General features: G+C 32.9%; 2 protein-coding genes across 4 annotated transcripts; one reads left to right on the forward strand and one right to left on the reverse strand.

The window, feature by feature from the left end:
* Window positions 1-596: 596 nt before the first annotated feature.
* On the reverse strand, window positions 597-7,010 carry LOC126706346 (urease accessory protein D). 3 transcript variants are annotated; one of them, XR_007648560.1, is made up of 10 exons: window positions 6,844-7,010; window positions 5,428-5,556; window positions 5,221-5,286; window positions 5,020-5,094; window positions 4,725-4,769; window positions 4,031-4,264; window positions 3,317-3,399; window positions 3,013-3,181; window positions 2,209-2,387; window positions 597-742 (listed from the first exon to the last, which is right to left on the reverse strand). XR_007648560.1 is itself a non-coding variant. In XM_050405766.1 (9 exons), the coding sequence occupies exons 2-9, from the start codon at window positions 5,527-5,529 to the stop codon at window positions 2,274-2,276; spliced, it is 888 nt and encodes a 295-aa protein (XP_050261723.1). In that variant the 5' UTR covers window positions 5,530-5,556; window positions 6,844-7,010; the 3' UTR covers window positions 1,812-2,273. The 3 variants fall into 3 exon arrangements, 1 of the variants encoding a protein (XP_050261723.1); XR_007648559.1 differs by having other exon boundaries at window positions 597-827; XM_050405766.1 differs by lacking the exon at window positions 597-742 and having other exon boundaries at window positions 1,812-2,387.
* Window positions 7,011-7,583: 573 nt separating this feature from the next.
* LOC126707283 (potassium transporter 11-like) lies at window positions 7,584-15,718 on the forward strand. Its single transcript, XM_050406877.1, has 8 exons — window positions 7,584-8,008; window positions 9,214-9,439; window positions 10,416-10,661; window positions 11,446-11,496; window positions 11,886-12,146; window positions 12,259-12,426; window positions 13,473-13,727; window positions 14,558-15,718. Exons 1-8 carry the CDS (start codon window positions 7,880-7,882, stop codon window positions 15,601-15,603), a joined length of 2,382 nt encoding a protein of 793 aa, XP_050262834.1. The 5' UTR covers window positions 7,584-7,879; the 3' UTR covers window positions 15,604-15,718.
* Window positions 15,719-24,329: the final 8,611 nt, after the last annotated feature.

Raw genomic sequence — 24,329 nt, forward strand, 5'->3', positions numbered from 1 at the left:
AAACAGAGAGTTGACACCAAACTTATCAAAAAGCAACTTTTGTACGCAATTCTGGAAGAGGTGAATAAACCAAAGCTCTCGTGAGGTTAGCTAAAAAAGAAGGCAGAGCAATTCCTTATGCTGCACATGTTCTAAATCGTGTTTTCATGTTTTGTGAATTATAATGTCCACCTTCTCTCAAGCCCCTTCACTCAAACTCTTCGTTCTAGTTTGGTACCTATAAAGTGGGGGAAATCCTATCCACAAACCCCACTATTCGAGGCTAGACTGTGTCATATTCCACTGCATTATTCTCTAGAGCTGCACAAACACCCCTCAGCCAAGGGCTACAGGGTTTAACTAAAGTAATCTTCTTTCTTTGAACTTGTATTTCGAAAATCTCCCAAGGCGGCTAACTAGATAAACATGCTCTCCAATCTCCACCAAAAGTTTGCACAATGACTTGTGTGGGGAAAAAACAGTTAAAGTCAGTTTTATACCACAGGTCACAGATTACAGAATTTCTCTTTCCTTTTTGGTGAGTAAGGGGTGGGGTGCCAACATAGAAGGATTATTAATTCTTAGATCACATCATGCAGATTAGAGAAAAGACCAGATTAAACAACATTATTGAACCCAGAATCCAATTTATAAATCTTTAAATTATTGCAAGACACCAATCCATGGACTGTTAACTCTTGCTCTGTTGCAAAAGCAGCATGCAAAAAAATGTTGTCGAACTGGAATGTAGTAGTTTGGGAACCTGACAATGATGAAGTATATATTAAAACAAGCCCATGCTAATGTCAGCTCAGTACAGTCGAACTGGAATGTAGTAATCTGGGAACCTGACAATGATGAAGTACGTATTAAAACAAGCCCATGCTAATGTCAGCTCAGTACATTCATGATATAACATCAAAGATAATATATTATTTTTATGGCAATCAATTTTTAAATTTAACGCCAGCCATAATCAAATTAACTATAACTTATGAATACAATTACTCTAGAACTTTGACAGCTGCTGTTGATGGCTTGTGATATATCAAATTCATGACAATGATCAAGCATATCAATGGTAGCCTAAACATTCCCAAAAATAAGTACATTATAGTAAATATCCTCAGAATTCCTATTGCAGTTAGCCAAAAAGACAGGTTTTTCCACTGATTTATCTTCCATGAATTGCCAAAAGAAATTAAGTTCATTAAAGTCAAGATTTAGTACATCTGAGAGTTCAGAGTGGCTTCAAATCAAGAAGATTGAAATATTGCATTTATTCTTCAAGGACAAGAAAATCATGATTTGGAGGAGGTTGTGAACGATGGGTGTCAGATTTCACAGAATGACTAGAAGTAATGCATTATATCAAACTCTCCACAAGTAATTTTTCGATGTGACAAATCCCATAATTAGATCACAAGACAGATAGCATGGGAAATTAATAATTTAGATGTCTAATGCCCATGTAAACCTATTATTCATGGCAATTGGACCGCTTTGAATGCCCAAAAAACAACCAGGTGTCAGAAAATAGAAGAAAGCCACTCAATTTTTTCACTTGTGTGAAAATCATCTATCTATATTTACTTACCTGTTATTCCTTCTCTTCAGATGTGAGGATAATTTAAGTAACAACATGAAGGCTCTTTTTAAAATTTACTCCTAAGTTTGATATGGCTTGTGTTCATGCTGTTAGTATTTTAAGAAGAAGAAGAACAGGGTGACACTAGAAAGCAACATCTTTTTTTGGTAGCACATATGCAGTTATAACAATTATTACCAGGATAGAGGGTGAAGTCGTGAGTTTAAGATCCACTGTGTGTGTGTAACTCACCAATAAAAATAAATAAATAAATAAAAGTCTATGTTTACTCCAGACCTCATAGTCAGAGCCCTCATAGAGTTAACATTTTACAAGATTGTTGAAGAAACATCGTTGTTAAAAAATTGATAAGGGAGTCCTAATCTAAATATTTTCCCCCTTTCTCACACAGCCTATTACAATTCCCTGCATTGAATTCCCACATACTGGAACCTTAAACATTTTAAATATTAATTACATTTTGTAAAGGAATAAGGAAACAATTGCTATGATAATGACTCTGCCCAAAAGAAATCATTTAGATAGATTTTGGGAGCAAACATACTGCGGTCACCAGAAAATTAAGGAGAAAGTAAAAATTCATAAATAATGACGGAAATACAATATAGTGATATACTTACATTAGAAACAAGGCTTTGGTGCCACTAACAACTTTGTCTGTGAGAAACACATTCTCCCTGCATGTTTAACGATAAGGTGACATCCCAAGCAGGGGCTCCAGGCAAGCCAATTGGTGGTGCAGAAATTTATAAACGGACTCAGTTGTCATGGCAGCTATACGAACAACAACACCTATTCCCTGCACACACAAAGAAATACACGGGCTAGCATTTTATTCAGATAGCTCAGCAATATGGCTGTTGTATAATACTTATGTTAAATGTTCAGAAAAATGTGAGCAGCCTTTCAGTTGGATCTTCAAATACATAACCAAAGTTTGAAGGCATAGAGGGAGTAGAAGTACATTGACATCTAAGAACAAAATAACCAATGAACTCTATTTCATATGGCACCTCTTCTTAATAATAGAGTTAAGGGTAAAATCATCAGTACCCTTGGGTGTGTTTGTAACTTACCAAAAAGAGAGAGAGAGAGAGAGAGATCAGATAACACACTTTGAGCCCTTATTTATGATCTACATAACAAAAAAACTCCTGCATTCTGATTTCAGCCATTGCAAATAGCAGAACTGTTTTTGTGACAATAGGCATATTAAAAACTGTTTTTAAAGGTGAGTTGAACACACCACATCGAATGCACACAAGGAGAGCAATCTTTGCATCCTAGTTACATAAATTTGAAGTAAAAACATGAAAATGAACTAAACTTGATTCCTGAAAAGTACTATAATAAACAGATATGAAGGCAAACAAAAATATAAAGTTTATTGACTGCTTTGTGGCTGAACAATCTGACAAAATTACCTTAGGACCAAAGACACTGGTGGAAGCAATAAAGCTTGGTTTCATCAAGAAACGATCAGATTTTGTTATTACTTGGTGTCCCAATGAAGCAGAAGGAATGTGTAATTGCTCAGACATTATCCTCTTCACATCTTTTTGAACTTGGTCCTGAACTTGCTTCAGCTTTGGCCTACAGTGAAGCAATTGCAAGGCCTAAAATTGATTTACTTACTCAACTTACTTACATCCCATTTGAATGTAAATAAGCCAACAATACAAAAGAGGTAAGCTGGGATCGAGTTATAAATCATTAAAAAGTACTCACCCCAAGAGTACAACCATTGCAATTACTTGGTAGTCCTGCATGTGCTCTGCAATAGAGGCTATGCTTCCTCGCTCCAGAAGCACCTGTGCTAGAACATTAAGTCATGTGAGATGAAGCAGTACGCAAAGAAATTAGAATCTCCAGGAGTATGATGCACAGATTTGCATTTCCCAGAATTTTAGTATGACAATAAATCAGACCAACTTTGCAAAATCTTTGGTTAGTCCAAAATAAGAATCAACTCAAATCACAAAAGTTATAACCCAAAATTAAAATTGTACAAAAAGATGCAAAAATAAGACCAAAATATGGCATCAAAATGCTATGATTTAGATAAATTTGAAAACACTGAAAGGGGATGGAAAGATTGGAAAGGACAAGGAGAGAAAATAGCATAAGGTGACATGATCATTATGAAAATAGCATAAAAGAGCTGATAAAATTGAAATACTTTTTTTTATAAGTGATTTTGTGAAGTAAGTATTTGGATGTTGCCTTGGAACAGGACATCGGCTCTTTATAACATTGTCCTCAGAATAGATACCAATAAAAAAAGAATTTTGAGAGGTTTCCAGAACCACTAAAGAGAATTTTGAGAACTTTCCAGAACTCCCTTCAATAAAAATAATTTCCTTCCTAGCATTAACTTAAATATGCAACAGAAAATTAGTAATGCAACAAATTAAGAATAAAACAAAAAAACAATAGCATTACCGTATCAAGAAACAAAGGTTGATTGTCTTCTAAGAATATGTGGTTGGTGCTCTTATAAAGATCAAAATCCCATTTTTCTCCACTTTCATGGCGCCCACTGGTAATCCAATCTACAATGACCAAACTTGAGTCTGAAACCACCCTGAAGACTTGTTTCTGAGAGTACCTTGCAGTGGAAAAACATGTCACCGGGTCTGGAACGACAGCCAATAGAGCATCACTCCCAATACTTGCCTACTGCACAGTATAAACTCACCACCGTCACTTTAATACCATCAGTCAAACCAATAAGCAGAAAGGAAATTTTCTTGAATAAGTCATTATGTCTTTCAATGAATGTCAACTTGTAATTTCCAACAGGAGAAACCTCCTACACCTAATCCTCACAAATGGATTGAAATTGACATAATAAACCATAACCATATACAAAAGCAAAAGATCAAATAGAAAAGGTAGAAATGAAAATTTTTAGAAGTAGATCAAACCCCTTTATTCCTTGTATCTCTGGATCTCAAATATTAAAGAACAAGTTGCCTACTAAATGACACCATATCAGATGAAATGGTCAACAAAACAGCAACCAGAATATGGAAGATGAGCATTTTAACATAACATTTGTACATTACTGAATTTTTAAAAGTAAAACAATGGCAAATACTTTTTATCTTTAATTTGGTTAAGGCGAGATGATTACCTCTAAGACTTGTTCAGAGCACTTGGATCCCATAGACTTGTATACCTGCAGTAGAATAAGGTAAGACCATGTTGACAAACCCATATGGAACAAGAATCAAACGAAGGATAGCAAAATCATATAGAAATTTGTCAAACGTACACAACCCGTTAATCCATTTATATATAAAAAATTAAAAAAAAAATTAATTTAAAAGAAAAAAAAAAAAAAAAAAAAAAAAAAAAAAAAAAAAAAAGAGGACAAGTTATTAACAAATCATAAATCAATTTGAGAGAAGCCAAAAAAAAAAATCAACCTTTGTCGAAGCTTGGGTTGTAAGGACAGTGGTGCAAGCATCTCCAATGGTAAACTCACATGAAATAGAATCTCCCTACACCCAACCCAATATCACACAAATTCAGAAACCTTTGCAAGCATAATTAGATCTATCAAAAGATATATATAACACAATAAATTAAAGATGGAAAGAGTAAGAGATGAATATATAATGACATACAGAAACAACTCCACCACCATATGTGAGGCTGTAAATCCAAACAGCGTCAGTTTTGGAGGGACCAACCTAAGGAAAAAGCAGAAGGAACATGCCAACAGCCTCAGTTAAGATTATTTGTGATGAAAATCAATTGGCCACACATAATAACAGTACAACAATGTAAGACATGGTTGAGTTACAGTAGAAAGAGAAAGTCAGCTAGTAAACCTTTCTGGGAATGATGAACTTGAGGGGGTACTTTGAGAAGCACCTTGTTACTGATGATTTCTCTCCCACTTTCTCCACCACCACCTTACCATCACTTGCCATTCTCTCTCTCGCTCTTGCTCTCTGAAACTGAAATGCCAGCGTATAAACCACATTGTTTTTTTTTTTTTTTAAATCTCAAGTCGGGTCCAGAGTACTGCTTGTCTAGGATTCTCCTAGACTAAGCAATCTTTAAGACAAATAATCAATATTCTCCGACAATAGGGGATAAACATTTTAGTCATAGACAATAAATATAAAGATCTTATATATCTATATCTAAGATCTCAGCAAATTTCATCGGAAACAAACTCGTTAAAGTTAAACAAAAAAGGCCAAATACAGCAAGTAATCAAACCACTCAACCCGAGAAGCTTATAATTTTGAAGAATCTGTGTAATGCATATATAAATCCACATTCATAACATATACCAAATTAACTATGCCATCACTACAACTCAGAACAAGTTTAACTCCTTGTAAACAATCTTATAATTGTATTATGCTCATTCCATTGATTTGAAGCTTCCTATTACCCCAAGCCCCAAACAATGGCAAAACCATTGCTACAAATTATCTTTTTCTAATGTTTTACCTCATTTCCCATAAACCAAACAGTTGACTGCACACAAATTCATGGCTCATGGTTCCTATCTCAATTCACCAACCTAAAAAAAAAAAACATATGCACACACAAATGTAACCAATAATTAATGCTACTAACAAGTAAATCAGTCACTGGTGATTAAGCAACACAAATAAATTCAAAGAATAGAATATAACTGCAATAAGCTTAAAGGGTATAGGAATTCTGCTAGCTCAAGTGTAATAACATACAATCTATCTTAAATGGATACCAAAATCAAGCACCACATATACATACACTGATACACCCAAAGAATCGAGTAGAACTGAAATTGTCAAACAAAGTGCACCACTTTAACTAAATGTTTTCGCTTGAAAATGCTATTGACAAGTGAACCAATGTTACATAGAAGAAAAAAAGAAGTAAATCAATGTTACTGAAAAGTAAGCACAGACAAACATACGTTACCCAGAAAACAAGCATTTCGGATACACAGAAATTAACCTCAAAATTTAATAAAGCTTTAATCTTTTAGCTCCCAGAAAACCCAGAATCAGCACCAAACAAAAACTAACAAAACCCACACGAAAACCAAACTTAAATATCTAACATATCAAGTCAGAGTACGTCTCAGACAGACCCAGTTGAATTCATTCAAAGATAAGCTCGAAACTTAACATGAAGAGCCAAAATCCTCCATCACAACACAGCAAAGAGCAAAACACAATCAGTAGTATTAAAAAAGAAATGAAATTTTTGTGAGAGATGTTGCTCAAAATAGTTATATTTACCTGAAAACCTTAAAAAGAAACGTAGGAGAGGCTCAAACTCAAAGTAGAGTTATATTGCCATTGCAGTTAGATGTAAAGCTTTAAGCTTGCTGTCTTGAAACATGGACATCTGAAAATTGACAATTGACTTTGGGAAAGACGGTTCACTGTTTCTAAGAGTAATTGTTTCTTTAATTATAAAATTAAAAAAATCATATAAAATTATATAAAATATATCTATAAATTACATTATATCATTTGTTTATGTACATTTAATTGTAAAATTTTTATAAAAAAAATCATATAAAGCTTTTAATGGTTATTTTCACAACTTTTTTTCGTAACAAATTTATGTGTTAAGTTTTTGCTTGCGGTTGTTGGTAGAGAAAAAAAAAGTAATTTCATATAACAATCTCCCAACTAAAAATTGTTGTAAAAATATTACTCCGTATAAACGTAGAGCATTTAAGAACCTTATTCAATGCTAAGAAATTTGACCTGTTGAGATTTATTTCATCTATGCCAAAAATAAACTAAAAAGGATAAAAGAGCAACTATTATATCATCAATGTTATAAGGTTTTTTTTTTTTTTTTTGAGAAAATCAATGTTATAAGTTCAAACCAATAAAAAATATTTAAATTAATCTTACAATTTAATTATAGACAAACGGAAGGATATTTAAAAAGTTTTTTTTTTTTTTTTTTTTCATGTTAATAATTTTAGCATTTCTTTATTAAAATACCCCAAAACGGACGGCTTGAAACATTGTCATCCGTACAACAACAACAGAGATGTCTGTTCTCTGACAATAGCTTCCTCGTTTGGCCACAAAAAAAGAAAGACCACCTCCTTGCATGGCCTGAAAAAACAAGACCTGGGTTTTTCTCATTTCATTGTTTTGGTTCGTGGGTATCTGACAAAAATTGAAAAGAACGTAGAATATGAGAATTGGGACTGAGAGATAGGTACATATTGGACGTGCTTATTGTGTGTTGATTGGCTTAAAACTAAAAGGGTCAGTTTCATATTTTGAAAAAAAAAAAAAAGGTTACAAAATGGCCTCAAGAATGGGGACTGATGAGGAAATGGGTCAGAACAAAAGTAATGGTTGGATGTTGGATCAAAAGCTTGATCAACCAATGGATGAGGAGGCCATGAGGCTCAAAAATACGTCTACAGAAAAGGTGAGTTTGCATTTCTCTTCTGGTGTGAATTTATAATATAAGATATTCATGTCCTTGTGATTTTACTCTCTTATGTATAATGTATGTGTGTGAGACCCCTTATTGTTATGACTTATGATACTTAAGTCGTTCTTCAGTTTTAAAAGTTTTAGAATATTCATATTGTTATGATGTTAACCTAAAATGTGGAGTTTCATATTACAGTTTAAATTTATAAAGCTATGAATATGTACATCCTTCGTATATAATGGAGTCAGTTGAATTTATTGAATTGAACAAATTTTTGTATCTTGTTGGGTTGGTTAAGTTGATTCAAAGGATTATTTATAATCAAATTTAAAGTTTCTCAGATATGAAACCATGGAAAGGAATGCATTAGTGTTGTTAAATTATGAGTCTGCAGTATATTGATTGTAATCTCAAACACGGGTACAACATGGTGACATAAGCAATTTCTGAAAAATTATTACATGACATGGCGGATACGACATCGGTATGACATGGGTACAACACCCCATATGATTATAGTCACTGTTATTCTTGCATGTGATATATTTGAAGTAACCGCGCCAAAGAGGTATTATAGTTACGGATTAGTGCTGCGTGTGCAAATCTAATGGGAAGTTAGTGGATCACCTCTTTCTAAATTGTGAGGTTGCAAGAGACTCATGGTCGCTTATCTTGTGCTTGTTTGGGGTGTGTTGGCTAATGCCAAGAACTGTTCTTGAAGTTTTTGCTTGCTAGACAGGTCTGTTCGAGACCAACAAAAAAAAAAAAAAAAAGCTTTGGAGACTTGGAAGTTCATTCTGTTGTGCTTAATGTAATGTCTTTGGAGAGAAATGAATGCATGAACTTTTGAAGGACAGGAATATCCATAGCTCAACCAAAGTTTCTTTTTTCTGTAGTCCTCATATACGTGGGAACACGCTGCCAAATCTGTTGGCTCATTAGATTTTTATTATTTTTTTTTTTTTTTGGGATTTACTTTGTATACATCCTGTGTACATGGGTAGCACCCCATTTTGCACCTGTTTAATTGAAATTTTTTAAATTATAAAAAATATTATACCAAGTTAGCACATATAAAGATTGGCGAGTCTACTATTATTAAAAAAAAAAAAAAAAAAAACACTAAAATTTTAGAGTCTTAGGAATTTAAGTTAATTCTCCTTGTTGATGACTTGATGCAGTTTTATGTCCTTTAGGAAATTTCAACCATATTGCTTCTGCAACTTGCATTCCAGAGTCTTGGAGTGGTCTATGGAGATTTAGGCACATCTCCCTTGTATGTTTACTACAATACATTTCCTCGCGGAATTGCAGAACCAGAGGATGTGATTGGTGTTTTATCATTGATTATATATTCCCTTACTCTTGTTCCACTCATCAAGTATGTCTTTATTGTGAGTAGAGCAACTGACAATGGTCAAGGTAAATCGTTATTTTCTGGCAACTTACTTCTTTAATTGCAGATAATTATATTATTTTGTATGTATGTCTTACATCCCATGGTGTAAATAATATTTTTGGAACTACAGATAGTGTTATGCCTTTTTGTCTTTGTCTGTACATCAAGGAACAATGAGGACATTGCTAGTATTTCTTCCTACTTCATTCTCATTAAGTAGAATTTTTACCTTTGAGAAGTGGGAAATTTTATTACTGACACCTTCATCTAATAGATACTTGGAATATGTATCAGTTCAAGGGGTGAAGAAAGAGGGGTTTGAGGAGGGATTGGGGGTGGTGGCAGTTGAAGATTTTAAAAAACACTTGCACAAACATTAACACATATGATACACCCGTACACATCACTAAACAACTTGGATAGCCTAACATGTTTCTTCATATGCAGGATATATAGATCACAGTTTTGATATCTAAGATCCACCTTGAAAGTAACAGATTTTAGGCTTTCTACCTGCCTTAGTCACATGGACAGAGTGAACAGAACAAATTTATAGTTGAAAATAATTTATCAAAGATGATAAAATATTAAGAAAATAAATATCTTGAAAGTGGTGAAGTTACATATATAAATCCCTTCATCAACATTGCTTCAATATGCAGTATGCCACAAAATTATGCTTTGACACCAAACTGAAGATCTTTCTCCAAAACACAGGAATACAGGATTAATAACAATCTTGTGGAAATGATTTATAAAAAGGAAACTAAAGCTTTAGTTACATCATTTTACATACCACTACATTCTAGATTAGTCTTTTTTTCTCTTTTTCAGTATTGCACATCCTTTTTTATGAATTTAATGATTTTGACTGCATTCCTCCAAAGGTATTATAGCTTAACAATATCATCTCCCTTTTTTTTTGTTGAAGCATATACACCTGTTCAATGCTATCAAAGCACCAGTAGGTTTCTCCATACTCATATCCTTATGCCGCAGGTGGAACATTTGCTCTTTATTCATTACTCTGTCGGCATGCAAAAATAAAGATTTTTCCTAACTATGACCAGAGTGATGAGAAGTTAACAACATATAATTATCGTTCATACCATGAAAAATCCCTTGCTGCAAAAACCAAGAGATGGTTGGAGAAATATGCATATGGGAAAACTGCACTTCTTGTTCTTGTCCTTGTTGGCTCTTGCATGGTGATTGGTGATGGGATCCTCACTCCAGCTATATCAGGTACATTTCTAGATGAGTCCTTGGAGCCTTTTTATGTACTTGGAAATATTCTTGAGTTTTCTGTCTAGAAAATCAGGTGCTTAGATATAATTGATGCCTGCATGGCATAATAGATTAACCACTAAATGAGACAAGCAAGCAGCATATGAAACAAACAGATTAACCACTGTTCAGCAATGTGCCTTGTGTTGGATGAGACATGAACATAAGCAAATTTAATTTCTCTTAGTGATTAGATCATAATAAATATAAGAAGAAGAAACTGTTTACCCCAAGAATGGTTGATTACTCATTCTGGCTAGAAACATGTTCAAAAGATTAACCATATATAAGTTGTTAATACCATTTATTTGTATTTACGTAAGAAGAGGATTGAGGAAAAAATAATTTTATGTTTGGTAAATGCCAAGCTGCAAATAGGATTAATAACAGAGATCTTGTAATTTATCTGAAAGGACACTTCCATATAATACAAGAAGAACACCAATTGGGGCATTTAAGTTAGTAGAAATAATCAGAAAAGCAAGAACTTCATACGAATCAATCAGTGTCATTGATATAAAAAAGGAAATGCCACAACCCTACCAATACAAATCATAAAGCTCTACAAGCAACCTAGATAAGTTGTTTTTTAATGCTTCTCTCACATCCAACATATGCTTTCCATACTCTTTATGTCTAAGGCTGCAATTGTAAGATTTACCATGCTTGTTAGTATTATTGACCTGTTTAGTACTTATGAAATGAAATTATTCTTTCGTAACTCTTATACAATATTTTACAGTTTTATCGGCTGTGGATGGGATCAACATTACTCACCCCAAGTTGAGTAAAGGTATCTCAATGCTGCTGAATCATAGATTTTCTTGTATTTGCTTCCTATTTTTGCAACTTTTTTTTTTTGATAGATAACGTAAAAATATTATTAATAAAATGCCAAACCAAGTACATTGGGGATGTACTATGGGGGCACAAATCAGGAACCAAAATTGCAACGATCAAGAAAAACAGGAAGGGAAGAACAAGAAAAATGAGAAAAGACCACACTCCAATCAAAGAGAGTGTGCAACCATATTCCATTTTTTCATCATTAGTTAATTAACATTTACCTTTTTTCTGTATTACAGATATAGTTTTGATGATTGCCATTGCCCTAATAATAATTATCATATTCCAGTTTTTCATCGTTAGTTAATTAACATTTACCTTTTCTCTGTATTACAGATATGGTTTTGATGATTGCCGTTGCCCTAATAATAATTTTGTTTAGTATGCAACATTATGGTACGGATAAAGTTGGCTGGCTGTTTTCACCAATTGTGTTCGTTTGGTTCCTCTTAATTGGAGGTATTGGCATATACAACATTTGCAAATACGAAACCAGTGTCTTGAAAGCTTTTTCTCCTGTCTATATATATAGGTATTTTAAACGGGGAGGGAAAGATAGTTGGACATCCCTGGGAGGTGTTATGCTTAGTTTAACCGGTAAGTTTCTTGTTGTCTGAGTTAATCCTTCTTTTTCACATTTTTAAGGTTTAACCAAAAAAAAAAAAATTCTGTGATTTCAGATTAGATGACTACTTATGAAATATTACAGGCACAGAGGCACTTTTTGCCGACCTATCTCTTTTTCCAGTTCCAGCTATACAGATTGCTTTCACAGTTGTTGTGTTTCCTTGCCTTCTTTTGGCCTATGTTGGACAAGCTGCATACCTTGTGCAAAACTCAGATCAAGTGGTTGGTTTATTTTATCATTCTATTCCAGGTTTGTTCTAATCCAAAAAAAAAAAAAAAAAAAACGAATCAACTTGGGGAGTGTTGAAAATTTATAGGGTGATTAAAATCTCATGTCTTAATCCATTCCATGGTCTCATATTTTTGTAAAAGTGTTCAGAGATTTGGAAAATTGTTTATATAGTGTGCCATAATGGATACAATTCATTAACTTAATGAGACCTAACTACTTACTTATAGTGTGCCAAGTTACATGCGAAAAACTCACCTTTGTAAATAGGTTTGCCTAACTTCATTGGAACATTATATGATACAAACCTATGGGTAGACTCAACCTTGAAAACCAGTTTGCAAGGGGAGAGCGCCCAAAAGCTTATAAACACATGTTTAAGCTTACACTTCATCCATGTGAGACACTAGGATCATAACATTATAACACTTGTAAAGAAGAGGACATAAAATTTGAATATGGTTTAAAACTGGCCATCAGTCTAACAATCCTCATTTTTGCTGGCTAGGGACTGGTTGAGAAAAAATAAAGCGCTACAAATGATCCAAGCAGAGAGAAAAGGCCATTACCTGGTGTCAGTTAGCCAATCTTTAGTCTAGAGAGGAAATGACTTAATGCCGCCTTGTGTTTGAGGGAGTGAATGATAAGCCACTCTCAAGCATTGGGATTTTAAACTCGCACTTAGAAGCCAAAGACTTTTATGGCTCTCAGAAATGATTTATAATAACTTCTTTCTTGAGTATTTTTAATATTTTAAAACACTCATCAATAGATTTGGTCTCATGGAAACTTTGGTTTTTTCCTATACATTCTGGGAAGATTTTAAGAACTCAAGGATTTGTAGGATTCAGTTGTTAATGTGAAGGAATTTTTTATCTATATGAAGTGGTTCCTAGCACATCATATTTGGTGGAGATCAAAGATTTTTTGCCTCACTGATATCAAAAAACTCAACTTTTGTTATTGTATGTCTTTCTAAATAATTTTATCAGTTTGTCAAGTGGTAGATGCCCCATTCTCCATGGCTAGGTTTGTCTTTCTAATGATGATTATTCACTATTCTGCAGATAGTATATATTTTCCAGTATATGTTGTTGCAACTTTAGCTGCTATTGTTGCAAGTCAGGCCACCATATGTGCAACTTTTTCATTAATCAAGCAAGCAGTGGCACTTGGATGTTTTCCAAGAGTCAAAGTTATACATACATCAAAGAAGTATCCCAACCAGATATATATTCCAGATATTAATTGGATCCTCATGATTCTTTGCATTACGGTGACAACTGCCTTCAAAAGCCAATACCAAATTGGAAATGCCTCTGGTAGGTTTATCCACTCTTGAATGTGGTGAAGTTCATTTTATACATCTTCTTTCATCCTGATAAATCAAATGCTTTGGGTGAGAGAGCCTAAAATTGTTTACTTGTCGCAAATGTCATTTTTTTTTAGGCAGTAATGCAATTTCCATGCCTACCAACCACTGAATTCTTCATTTGTAGACTTTATAGACCAACTTTTCTGTGATGTCTCAATATTACAAAATATACAGTCACACAAATAGTTACTAAGGGATATATATATATATATATATATATATATGGAAATGAGGACTATTTCAAGACATGACAAGTTTTATGTCCTTTTTTCTACCTGTTATTTCTTCCTTATTTTGAGACATCTTTTTGTTGCATTAAATTCCAAAGATAGATGCCCTAATCATAATACATAATAGAATGATTTTACACTGTCTCTATTATTTTTCTATTTCTTTATACATTGTTTCATATGCAAATTTTATGCATTTGGATCAGTTCTATATCCTTATAAAAACAAATTGTCTTGCATAATTATGGGTTCACCATACTAGATGGTTCTGACTTAGTTGTCACCTTCAGTGGTGCCCATGTAAATCAAAATTGTAGTACTCCATGTCTCTTTCCTTTTGTTAGTTAAGTGTAAACACCTCCTTTCATGAATGGTAGACAGTGATTAATGTGATACTGATGATCATAGGGCTAATTATGCTAGGTAAAATTACATATAATTTGTCTGTTTTTGCTTCTTTCTTTATGTCTGCTACTAATGATTCCAAGAAATCTTTGTTGCCAAATAAGAATTGCATTCAGTAGCATAACTTTTCATGTGATAACAGGGGCAGCAGTCGTGATAGTGATGCTGGTAACCACATTTCTTATGATTCTGATCATGTTATTAGTATGGCGCAGCCACTGGATGCTTATCCTGATCTTCACTGTCTTATCACTTGCAGTGGAGTTGACTTATTTTTCTGCCGTAATCCTCAAGGTAAATCAGGGTGGTTGGGTTCCTCTTGTGATTGCAACAGTCTTCTTTATCATCATGTACGTTTGGCATTATGGTACGGTGAAACACTACGAGTTTGAAATGCACAATAAGGTTCCACTGGCGTGGATTCTAAGGCTTGGCCCAAGTTTAGGACTGGTTCGGGTCCCAGGGGTTGGACTTGTTTACAGTGAGCTGGCCAGTGGAGTGCCAAACATCTTTTCCCACTTAATCACCAATGTACCAGCCATCCATTCTGTTGTTATTTTTGTTTGTGTGAAATATCTTCCCGTATACACAGTCCCTGAAGGAGAGAGATTCCTTATAAAGAGGATAGGAACCATGGATTTCCACATGTTCCGTTGTGTTGTGAGATATGGTTATAGTGACCTCCGTAAGAAAGATGATGACTTTGAGAATAAGCTCTTTGATAGCCTCTTCATGTTTTTCCGGCTTGAGAGCCTGATGGATGGGTTTTCAGACTCAGATGAGCATAGTTCATGCGACCAGGAAACTGAGGAGTCAAGAGATGATTGCCTGTTGAATGGTAATGGCAATGCACCTGAATTTAATGTGAATTCCAACATTTCATTTGGGGACTCAATCGTGCTTGTTGATTCTCCATTGCCTAAAAACAATACTATCGTGTCTTCCAGTCAGGCATGCAAACATAGTGAGGTTGATGGGTTAGCGTTCACGAAAAGATGTAGAGATGCTGGGGTGGTGCACTTAATGGGGAATACAATATTGAAAGCTAAGAGCGATTCACGATTCTACAAGAAGATAACCATTGATTATGTATATGCATTTCTTAGAAAAATATGCAGGGAGAAGAATGTGATCTTCCATATTCCCTATGAGAGTCTCTTGAATGTTGGGCAAGTGTATTATGTATAATTCTTTTGTACCACCACCATTCGAGCCTGGATTTGTTTTCTTAAAACTATTACTGCCATAGTTGGCCTCTGTTGTAGATAGAGTTACATACTTACATGGAAAGGTTCATCCAAAATTCTTTTTGAACACTAGTTCTCCTAATAAAATAGAGCAGAGTATGCCATTGAGAGCTATATGGCGAGCTACAAGGCTCTTGATGTCCAAAATTCAAATTGGAAAGCAAACTAAAAGAAAAATTCCCAAATATTGGGATATAACTAGGCAAGCCTTTGCCAAAATGGAACCATACAAAAGAAATCAAAAGACTGTTGTTGTGAGCTTGACCAAAGCTAATTAACATCCTCAACCAAGGTTGTTATGCACTTTATAGAAACTCCTTACATTTGTAGTAATATATTATCTGTGTTATATCAATATCAAAACAGAAGGAGACTAGTATTTTAACTGAAGTGAAGTGCCCGACTGTCTGGTATGGTGTGTATATATGAATTTTTTTGAATCACTCCTTAAACTACTTCCAATTCCTTAAACCCATAATTAATACGAAGCACGAGTTTTAACCCAACTAGTCACAGACCCGCGCGTTGCGCGTGATTATTTTTTATGGTGGTCTCATTATTATTATTATTATTTTGTAATTTGAACTAATTTAATGAAAAGTAATGCATTTCATAATCATATTTATCACAAAATAATTTTTTATTATTGTAGAATTGTTTTATTTAAAATTTGAAACCTTAATTCTACCGTAGTTGGTTGACTAATTTTTACATCTCTAAGTCAATTAAACACGTTTTGCATGCTACATGTAAACCTTCTTTTCCATAAGGGTTGAAATAATGTGCGTAATATTTTTTTTTTCTATGGAAGTTAAAAAGAATAAAATTCACCTTGTCTTGATGTTTTCTAAAAATTAAATTTAGAGATTCTCTTTCAATAATTGTGAAAATTCCAAGCAATAATTCAGAAGGTAATACATGTTACATGTTCATGCTTTGATTGTGTAATTGTATGATTGATTTGGGTTGTAATTTATAAGTTGAATATGGTGGTGTATATCCAAAAGGGCCTAACTATGTTGTTTAGGATATTGAATATAGTGTTGTGTGTGATTTATAGAGTAGCGATGGTTGTAGTAATTAAAAATTGGTTTTTCATTGTCTTTTAAGTTAATAAAAACCTTACATCTACTTTTTTTTTTCAAAAAACCTTTACATATTTTTTTAACGTGAATCTTTATATATACCTTAATAAGTAAACCCTATACAGTTCATTTTCTTAGATGCATAAAAAAAAGACATCTATTCCATAATAATAGTGGCTAATTAGTTTTTTCATGTTCTCATTTATAATGTTTCTTACTATTATCATATTTTACTGGTTGTTGATTTTCATAATAGAGGCATTAAATGAGAGTTAAATTCTTCGAACCTTTCATTAGATTTAAAAGTCATGGTGTGTGAAGAATATAAGCATTTAAGGACTTTTTTATATATTTTATTATTTATAAATAATGTTAAATGAAATGTCAAAAAAAAAAAGGATTTTGAAAATTTTCATCTTTATTTCTTATATATTTCTATTATTACTAAAGAACGTTTTCCTTTTAGTTTTGATAATAAATATGATTTTCTAGATTAGAGTTTGATTAGTTTCAAGTTTAAATTTTGTATGATTTTATTTAATTGTTGATTATATGATTTAATTAAGTGAATTTAACGATTTATTTATTTGCATTGTAAAGTTTATAATAACATTCGTAGGGTCATCTTTAATTAATTTTTTACTCCTTTAGCCGTCGGTCTCTTTGTTTTCCAATTAACGGTTACTAATTAATTTATTTAATTGACGTTTGATTTCTTTTACTAATCTCTTTCTCTCCCTCTTTGTTAACATCCTATTTTTTTCCCAAATTTGATGATAATTCTAATGTACTAAATATGCATATTGTAACGTTTATTTTTATTTTTATTTTACTCCATTTTGCTACCATGAAGTTAGTACATCCATAACTATTAGTTTATTATTTTATGATATGTTTGGTTTGATATTATTATTATTATTATTATAAATTTAGTGTTTCTAAAATAGCATGTTTTTTGTATTCTCTTCTTCTATTAATGCATTGTAACTTTTTATGGGAATACTTTATAAGAAAATTGTTTATTCTTTTTTTTTTTTTTTAAATTGAGTGTTTCTAAATTGATATTTGTTTTGTATTTCATTTTTCCATTGATGCATTGTAACATTTCATGGGAAGACTTTATAAGAACAATTTTTATTTATTGAATAAAATATTATACGTTTAATTTTTAAAAAAAATGAGACAAAATATAAACAATTATGATATGGAGGATGTTGCTAAATTTAAATGTTGAATAAAATAAGATGAGAATAAAATAATAAAAATGAAATGTATAGCAATAAACACCATATTATTTTAGTTATGCTATGTAATAAAATAATATTATATTTTTATATACTATCTTTATAATGCAATAATATAACATTTAACAACCAATGTGAATAAAAAAGATAACAACATAAAATATAAAACTAAATCGTATCAAGCTGGATTACTTGTCAATTCCAATTTTAGCAAACTAACTGACTTCTATTAGTCTAAAACTGATTTCTGCGATGCATTTGGTGGAGCTTTCAATACTACATCAGTATGTTTTGATGGTCAACCTATTACACTAAAATTTTAAAATATATATATACCAAAAATTGAAGGAAAAAAAAAAAATATATATATATATATATATATAGAGAGAGAGAGAGAGAGAGAGAGAGAGAGAGGGGCTTTTGTGTGTGGAAAAATAGAAATTATGCATGGAATAAGAGGGAGAATGACAATTTTATAGCATGAGAATAAGAATAAGAAGAGTCAAAAATAAAGGAAGTTAAAAAGATAGAATAATATTAATATTGAGAGTAGTGGGGATATGAAAAGTTGAAATGGAATGAGAAAGGTTGAAGAAAGTTAAGGTAGAGAGTAGTGGGGATATGAAAAGTTAAAATGGAATTGAAAATTTAATAATAAATAAGAATAATTAAAAATAAGATAAATTAAATATGATATTTTGATTGTAATATAATTGTAATATAATAGAGTTTTTAATTCACTTTAAATGTTAAAAAATTGTATAAAAAAATTGAAAAAAAATTGATAATGACATAGCTGCTGACGTGGCTCAATGGAAGCGTAGCAACATTAAATGCTACGCTTCAGCTTTTAGTAATATATTGAATATTGACTAGCTAAGTTGTGCGATACTTAGGAATTTTGCATTAATGCGATAATACATTTCTTCACTGACCAAAAAATTAGAAATCCAAAAAATGTTATGAATGAATACAAAGAGATCTATTATTACAACGTAAAAAATAAAAATCCATTTATAACATGACATCCAATTTGTTCTAGAGCAAATTCAAAGAAAAATCCACACCATAGATCTTGAATCTATACATGGAGTAAACTCTATGATTAGCTCTCAATGTAAGCATATCCGATGATTGTTACAATCATCTTTTAGAAACCTAAAACTACTACTTGTCTTTACTATATTTTTCATCACTTGGAGTGTTAGTTTTCTTGCTGGTGAATGATGAATCCGCTCTTGGCAAAAGGCCCAAAGGTCTTGTTCGTTTGTGGATTAGAGTCTTTATTAGTGGGCATGCAACTCCTTCATTGTTAGGTTCCTATGGTTATGTAAAAATGCAACAGTTCTAATTGGAGGCAAAGATAAACCTTATAATGATTTGATGGCCAGTCATATAAATACACTTCATAATCTACAATAGCTGATGAGTTAATAGACTGAAACTTTCTACCAATACAAACTTTGGAACCTAAGGCTAGAAAATAAAGTGGATCGAATGGAAGACTTCCTATTACGAAGTTGATTTTCATTCTCTCTAATGGCATGGATTTGGTTACCAAATAGTTGGTATGCACATATTCAAATATTATATAAAACTTTTTTTTAAGAGAGTTTCAACCTATGGTGTCTGCTCCTGATGATAACTCTTTATTATCAGACCAAGATAATAATCGGCTTTTTGTGTAAGCGGGGATTGAACTCCAGATCTCTTATTCAACAATCAGAAACTCTACCAGTTAACCTAATTGGAACCCACAAATCTATATCTGTATATATCTAAAAGCTGAAGCATAGCATTTATTGTTACTACGCTCCAGTTGAGCCACATCAGCGTCCACGTCATTATCATTTTTCTTTCCAATTTTCCTATAATTTTTTTTAAACATTTACTCTTTTTTTTTAAATATTTACGATTTCTCTATCATTTACCTTTTCATCTCCCCACTACCCTCTACCTTAATATCACTTCTCATCTTTCCTATCATCTTCCTTTTTTTTTTTTTCCTTTCTTATTCACACACTCTTACTATAAATTTGTCATTCTCTCTTCCATTCTTTTCATACTTTTTCCTCACAAAAAAAGTTTCTCTCTCTCTCTCTCTCTCTCTCTCTCTCTCTCTCTCTCTCTCTCTCAATTTTTTGGTGAATTTTTTATTTTTCTTACATCTCTGCTTTAGGTTGATAATTGTTGTGTTCTTTAAAACTTTATATTGAGCTAATGCGATTTAGTTTTGTGATTTAAATTTTTTTCTCTCTTTAATTTTTATTTTTTATTACATGTGTTTTTCTTTTCTTAGTTTGGGTTGCTTTGAATTCACCTATTTAGCTGTTCTATATATGTTATTTTGTACAACATGACATTTGTTCTATGAAATTCCTTTTAGACTTGATATGCTATATTTTCATTTGATTTTTTTTTTTTTTTTCTCTCCTCATGTGCAAGTAATTGTCTTCTAACAAAAACTATTCTATTTATACATTTAGAAATCTATTTCTTTTTAATTCCAACCGTTTAAATTTTGTATGGGCCATGGTTTCTGTGGGGGCCGGTTAATTAATAATTATTAAAACCGTGTTAGTTGGGCCTATGGCCCATCCGAGGACGTAAAACTGTCCGAGGAGGCCTATATCAGGTTTTAAGGGTAACCAAATAAAAAGACGAGTAGATATCACGTGAGATGAGTTCAGTATTCATCCGAGAACAAAATCCTTCTCGGCAATATGTGTCCAAGGACGACCTGAACGCCATATTATTGCGAACACACTTCAAAGCTACGTTACCACTAAAGGTGGGATATGGGACCAAAGGTAGGAAAGAAAAGGTAAACGAATATCTTTGACAACAGCTGCCTCCGCATTAATTGCCTCTCAACCAACTCTCTGGCCGCATTAATGTGCAGGTGATACCTGAACAGTGATGAAGCAGCCTTACAACTGCTGGTTATAGGTTCCAGAAGGTGTTAGATAGGACAGAAAGGGATCCCCCGAACCCAACCTACACGTGTGTGGTGAGGATGGAATCAAGAGAGCAGTATATAACATGAAAGAATGCATTGAGAAGAGGGATCGGAAGTTCAAAACAAAGAGTACTCAGGATAAGACCTTATGAAATACAGAGCTAAACTTGTTTCAAGAAGAAATTGATCGTTATATTAGTGCTAATCCATCTGTAAACGTGAAGTACAATCGTTTTTCTTTTGGAGTTAACCTAGTTCTGTGATATCCACGCTCTACAAATTTATTATTTGGGCCTTTAATGTACAAATCCAATACGAATTTGGGATCGTTACAAATTGAGTCCTTACAGTTTCTATTGAGCAATTAATATGAAAAATAAAATAAAAGTAAAATAAATTCTACAATAATTTGCTTTATAGGGATCGACTCCTCTAAGTTATACATTGTTCCTTAAAATTAGTGTGAGCATAGTTGTCAATATCGTACGATACGCGATACATATCGTAAAGGCGTATCATAAGTGCTCATGAATCGTCCAATACATAGGTGTGTATCGTATGAATCGTATAGTATCAGTGAATCGTACGTATCGTACGATACATAGACATGTGGGTTTAAAATGAGTTTTTTTGTTAAAATTTGTAGTTTTATTTGATTTAAACAAGTTGTTAGACTTTTTTAACACAAAATTATTGGGAAACTTAATTGAGTCTAATGAAATAGCAAGTCCATGAGTTTTTTTCCTCCCTTCTCTTTCTCCTACAAAATTTAGACTATACTCATAACACTCACTTTCATATGTGCAAATTTATTTCTATGCTATTAATAATGTATTAAATGAAAATATAATTATTTTTATTTTGTTATTATTATTTTGAGTCTAAAAAGCTAGAATGCCAAGAAAAAATATAAAGAAAAAATTATTAGAATAAAAAAAAAGAAGTAAATATTGATAATAATAAAGAAAATGTCTATGAAAAAATAATTTTGCAAGATGCTAAATATGATGATATCATTGACTTAGATGGAGTTGATTAGTCAAGATGATGAAGAGATATTATTATTTTGGGAGATTAAATTCTATAAGGATGGAGTGTAAAACCCCTGTTTTACACCATCCAATAAGTGATTGCCACATCAGCATTTTACTTAAAATTTAATACATCCTACCACACCTAACAACATCTTAATAAATTCCCAATTTGGTTGGATTTATATATGGGTATTAGAATTGATTGAATATATTGTATTTATTTTTAAATATGTGATAAGATGATATAGCATATTGGGATTTGAGGGGTAAAACATGAGTTTTACACCACGTTCTTATAGAATTTAATCTCTTATTTTGGTTCATATATCATGTATTAATTCTGAGTTTAATCAATTTTTTTTTTTTTGAGAGATGAGTTTAATCAATTTGAATGTGTATGTTATAAACATAAGTTAATTTGATTTATTTAGTTAGCTTTGTTAAATTTTATTACATAAGTAATGATTAAATTGGTCATTAGTTGAATATATTTTGAATTTATAATGAATATACCTTTTATATTTGTATAGCTATAATTATTTTATAATTTTATTAGGTGTTTGTGTATCTTACGATACACAATTCGATACAATACACGATACAGAAAAATCAAAAATCGATTCACGATATAATTTACGATTTGACAACTATGAGTGTAAGAGAAAATAATGGTTAGTCTGTCTATGTAACTAATGTTTCTAATCTTTAAAAAGTTTGGGGAGCATATACCCTACAAATTAGGTCATCTAAATCATTTGAATTAAAAATCAACTATAACTCATAAGGAACAAAAGGGTCATAATACATTCATGTTCTCCTCATATCGTGATAAATTTGAGTAGTTGAATAATATTGTTGTTTAATTTACCACTACTACATATTTTTTCTTGAAAGCTACATACCGTCAATCGTAACACCAAATGGATATTTCGAAGTTCATTTGCATGATTGCTTTGCTGTGTGGGGAGTTGAAACATTGTTGGGTAATGATGTACGTTAGATTGTATGTGTAGCCTCTTGACTTGCAAAGGGTAAATACTAATTTATGCTAAGTTTTTGTTATTGGTATTCTTTAGAGCTATAATGGTTGATAGGTCTAATGAGGCTTTATTAATTTATGCGAGGCTTCAGTTTCACTCAAATGACAAGTAATAAAACAAGACAATTCATGTTCAGCTTTCAAGTTTCAGGTTTTTTTTTTAAATGCTTACCTTTCTGGTAACCACCAATTCGTTTTGTTAACTCAACATCATAAAGTAACTTTAATTTAGTTATATGGAAAGGGTTTATCATTTTTCATGTTGCAAAAAAAAAAATATATATATATATATATTCAAGTTAACATTAATAGCACTACTACAATTGACCATTTAAATTTAGCCATATCCTCCATATCATTAAATTATTAATGTAAGGACTCAATTCGTGACGACCCCAAGATGATATTGGGCTCGTACGTAAAGAGGGCCCAAATAATATCATTTGTAGAGCGTGGGTTTGAAGGGCTAGGCCTTGGTCACTGGTCGGTGGATAACCATGGTGTTCATACAAAAGTAAGCCATGTTCGCTTCGTGGAGTCTTTCTCCTCGAAATGGTCTGGGAGGCTCTGGTTCTTGGCCTTTTTTCCCAGCCCCTTTTTTTGGCGCATCAACCTTCACATTATATAGCCCTTCTTGGTTGATCATTGCCCTCCACTTGTTAATCAGGCAGGTGCCTACTTAAGTCCCGTCCCATCGGCTGCCTCCCCTTACTTTTTGTTAGTTGCGATGACCGAGGCCACCCTGTTCAGGTTTCTTTTCTCATTAATATGGTTAGGACGTTTACAGACGCATTTAATGCGGAGGGGACGTATTTACCTTGAACCAGTTCCACACCGTACCCCCACGTAGGTCCCATTCTACTCGCCTCTTCTTTAGGGGGCTTTTTGGGGGCAGCCTTCAACGAGATGTTACTCTTCCCTTTGAAGTCTTGGAATGCCGAGGACAGGGTCATCCTCAGCTGTGCCCCCAGGCTATTCAACCTTTCCCTATTCGTCCTCGGCAAATACCTTCCTCGGCACAGGCCCTGGGCCCTAGTAGAGCGTGGGCCGGATCATAAGTTCTCTGGCCCCACAATAGCCCCTCAAAATCCTGTTATCCGGCTCCTCGGACGGATAAAAGGGTTTTGATGACATCAGACATCTGTTAATGCCTGTCAATCCTTATCACCTATCGGTTCCCAAGACTTTTCGTCTGCCCGAGACACGTTCCTGGAGACTTTGGAATGTGAAACGTGGCCTCATTAAATGTGGGCGACTCTGTGTTTCCCACGTTCTACGGCGTGATGGAGATCTAACGGTGGGGATT

This window comes from Quercus robur, chromosome 11, assembly GCF_932294415.1.
Source record: "Quercus robur chromosome 11, dhQueRobu3.1, whole genome shotgun sequence".
In the NCBI taxonomy this organism is placed as follows: Eukaryota; Viridiplantae; Streptophyta; class Magnoliopsida; order Fagales; family Fagaceae; genus Quercus; species Quercus robur.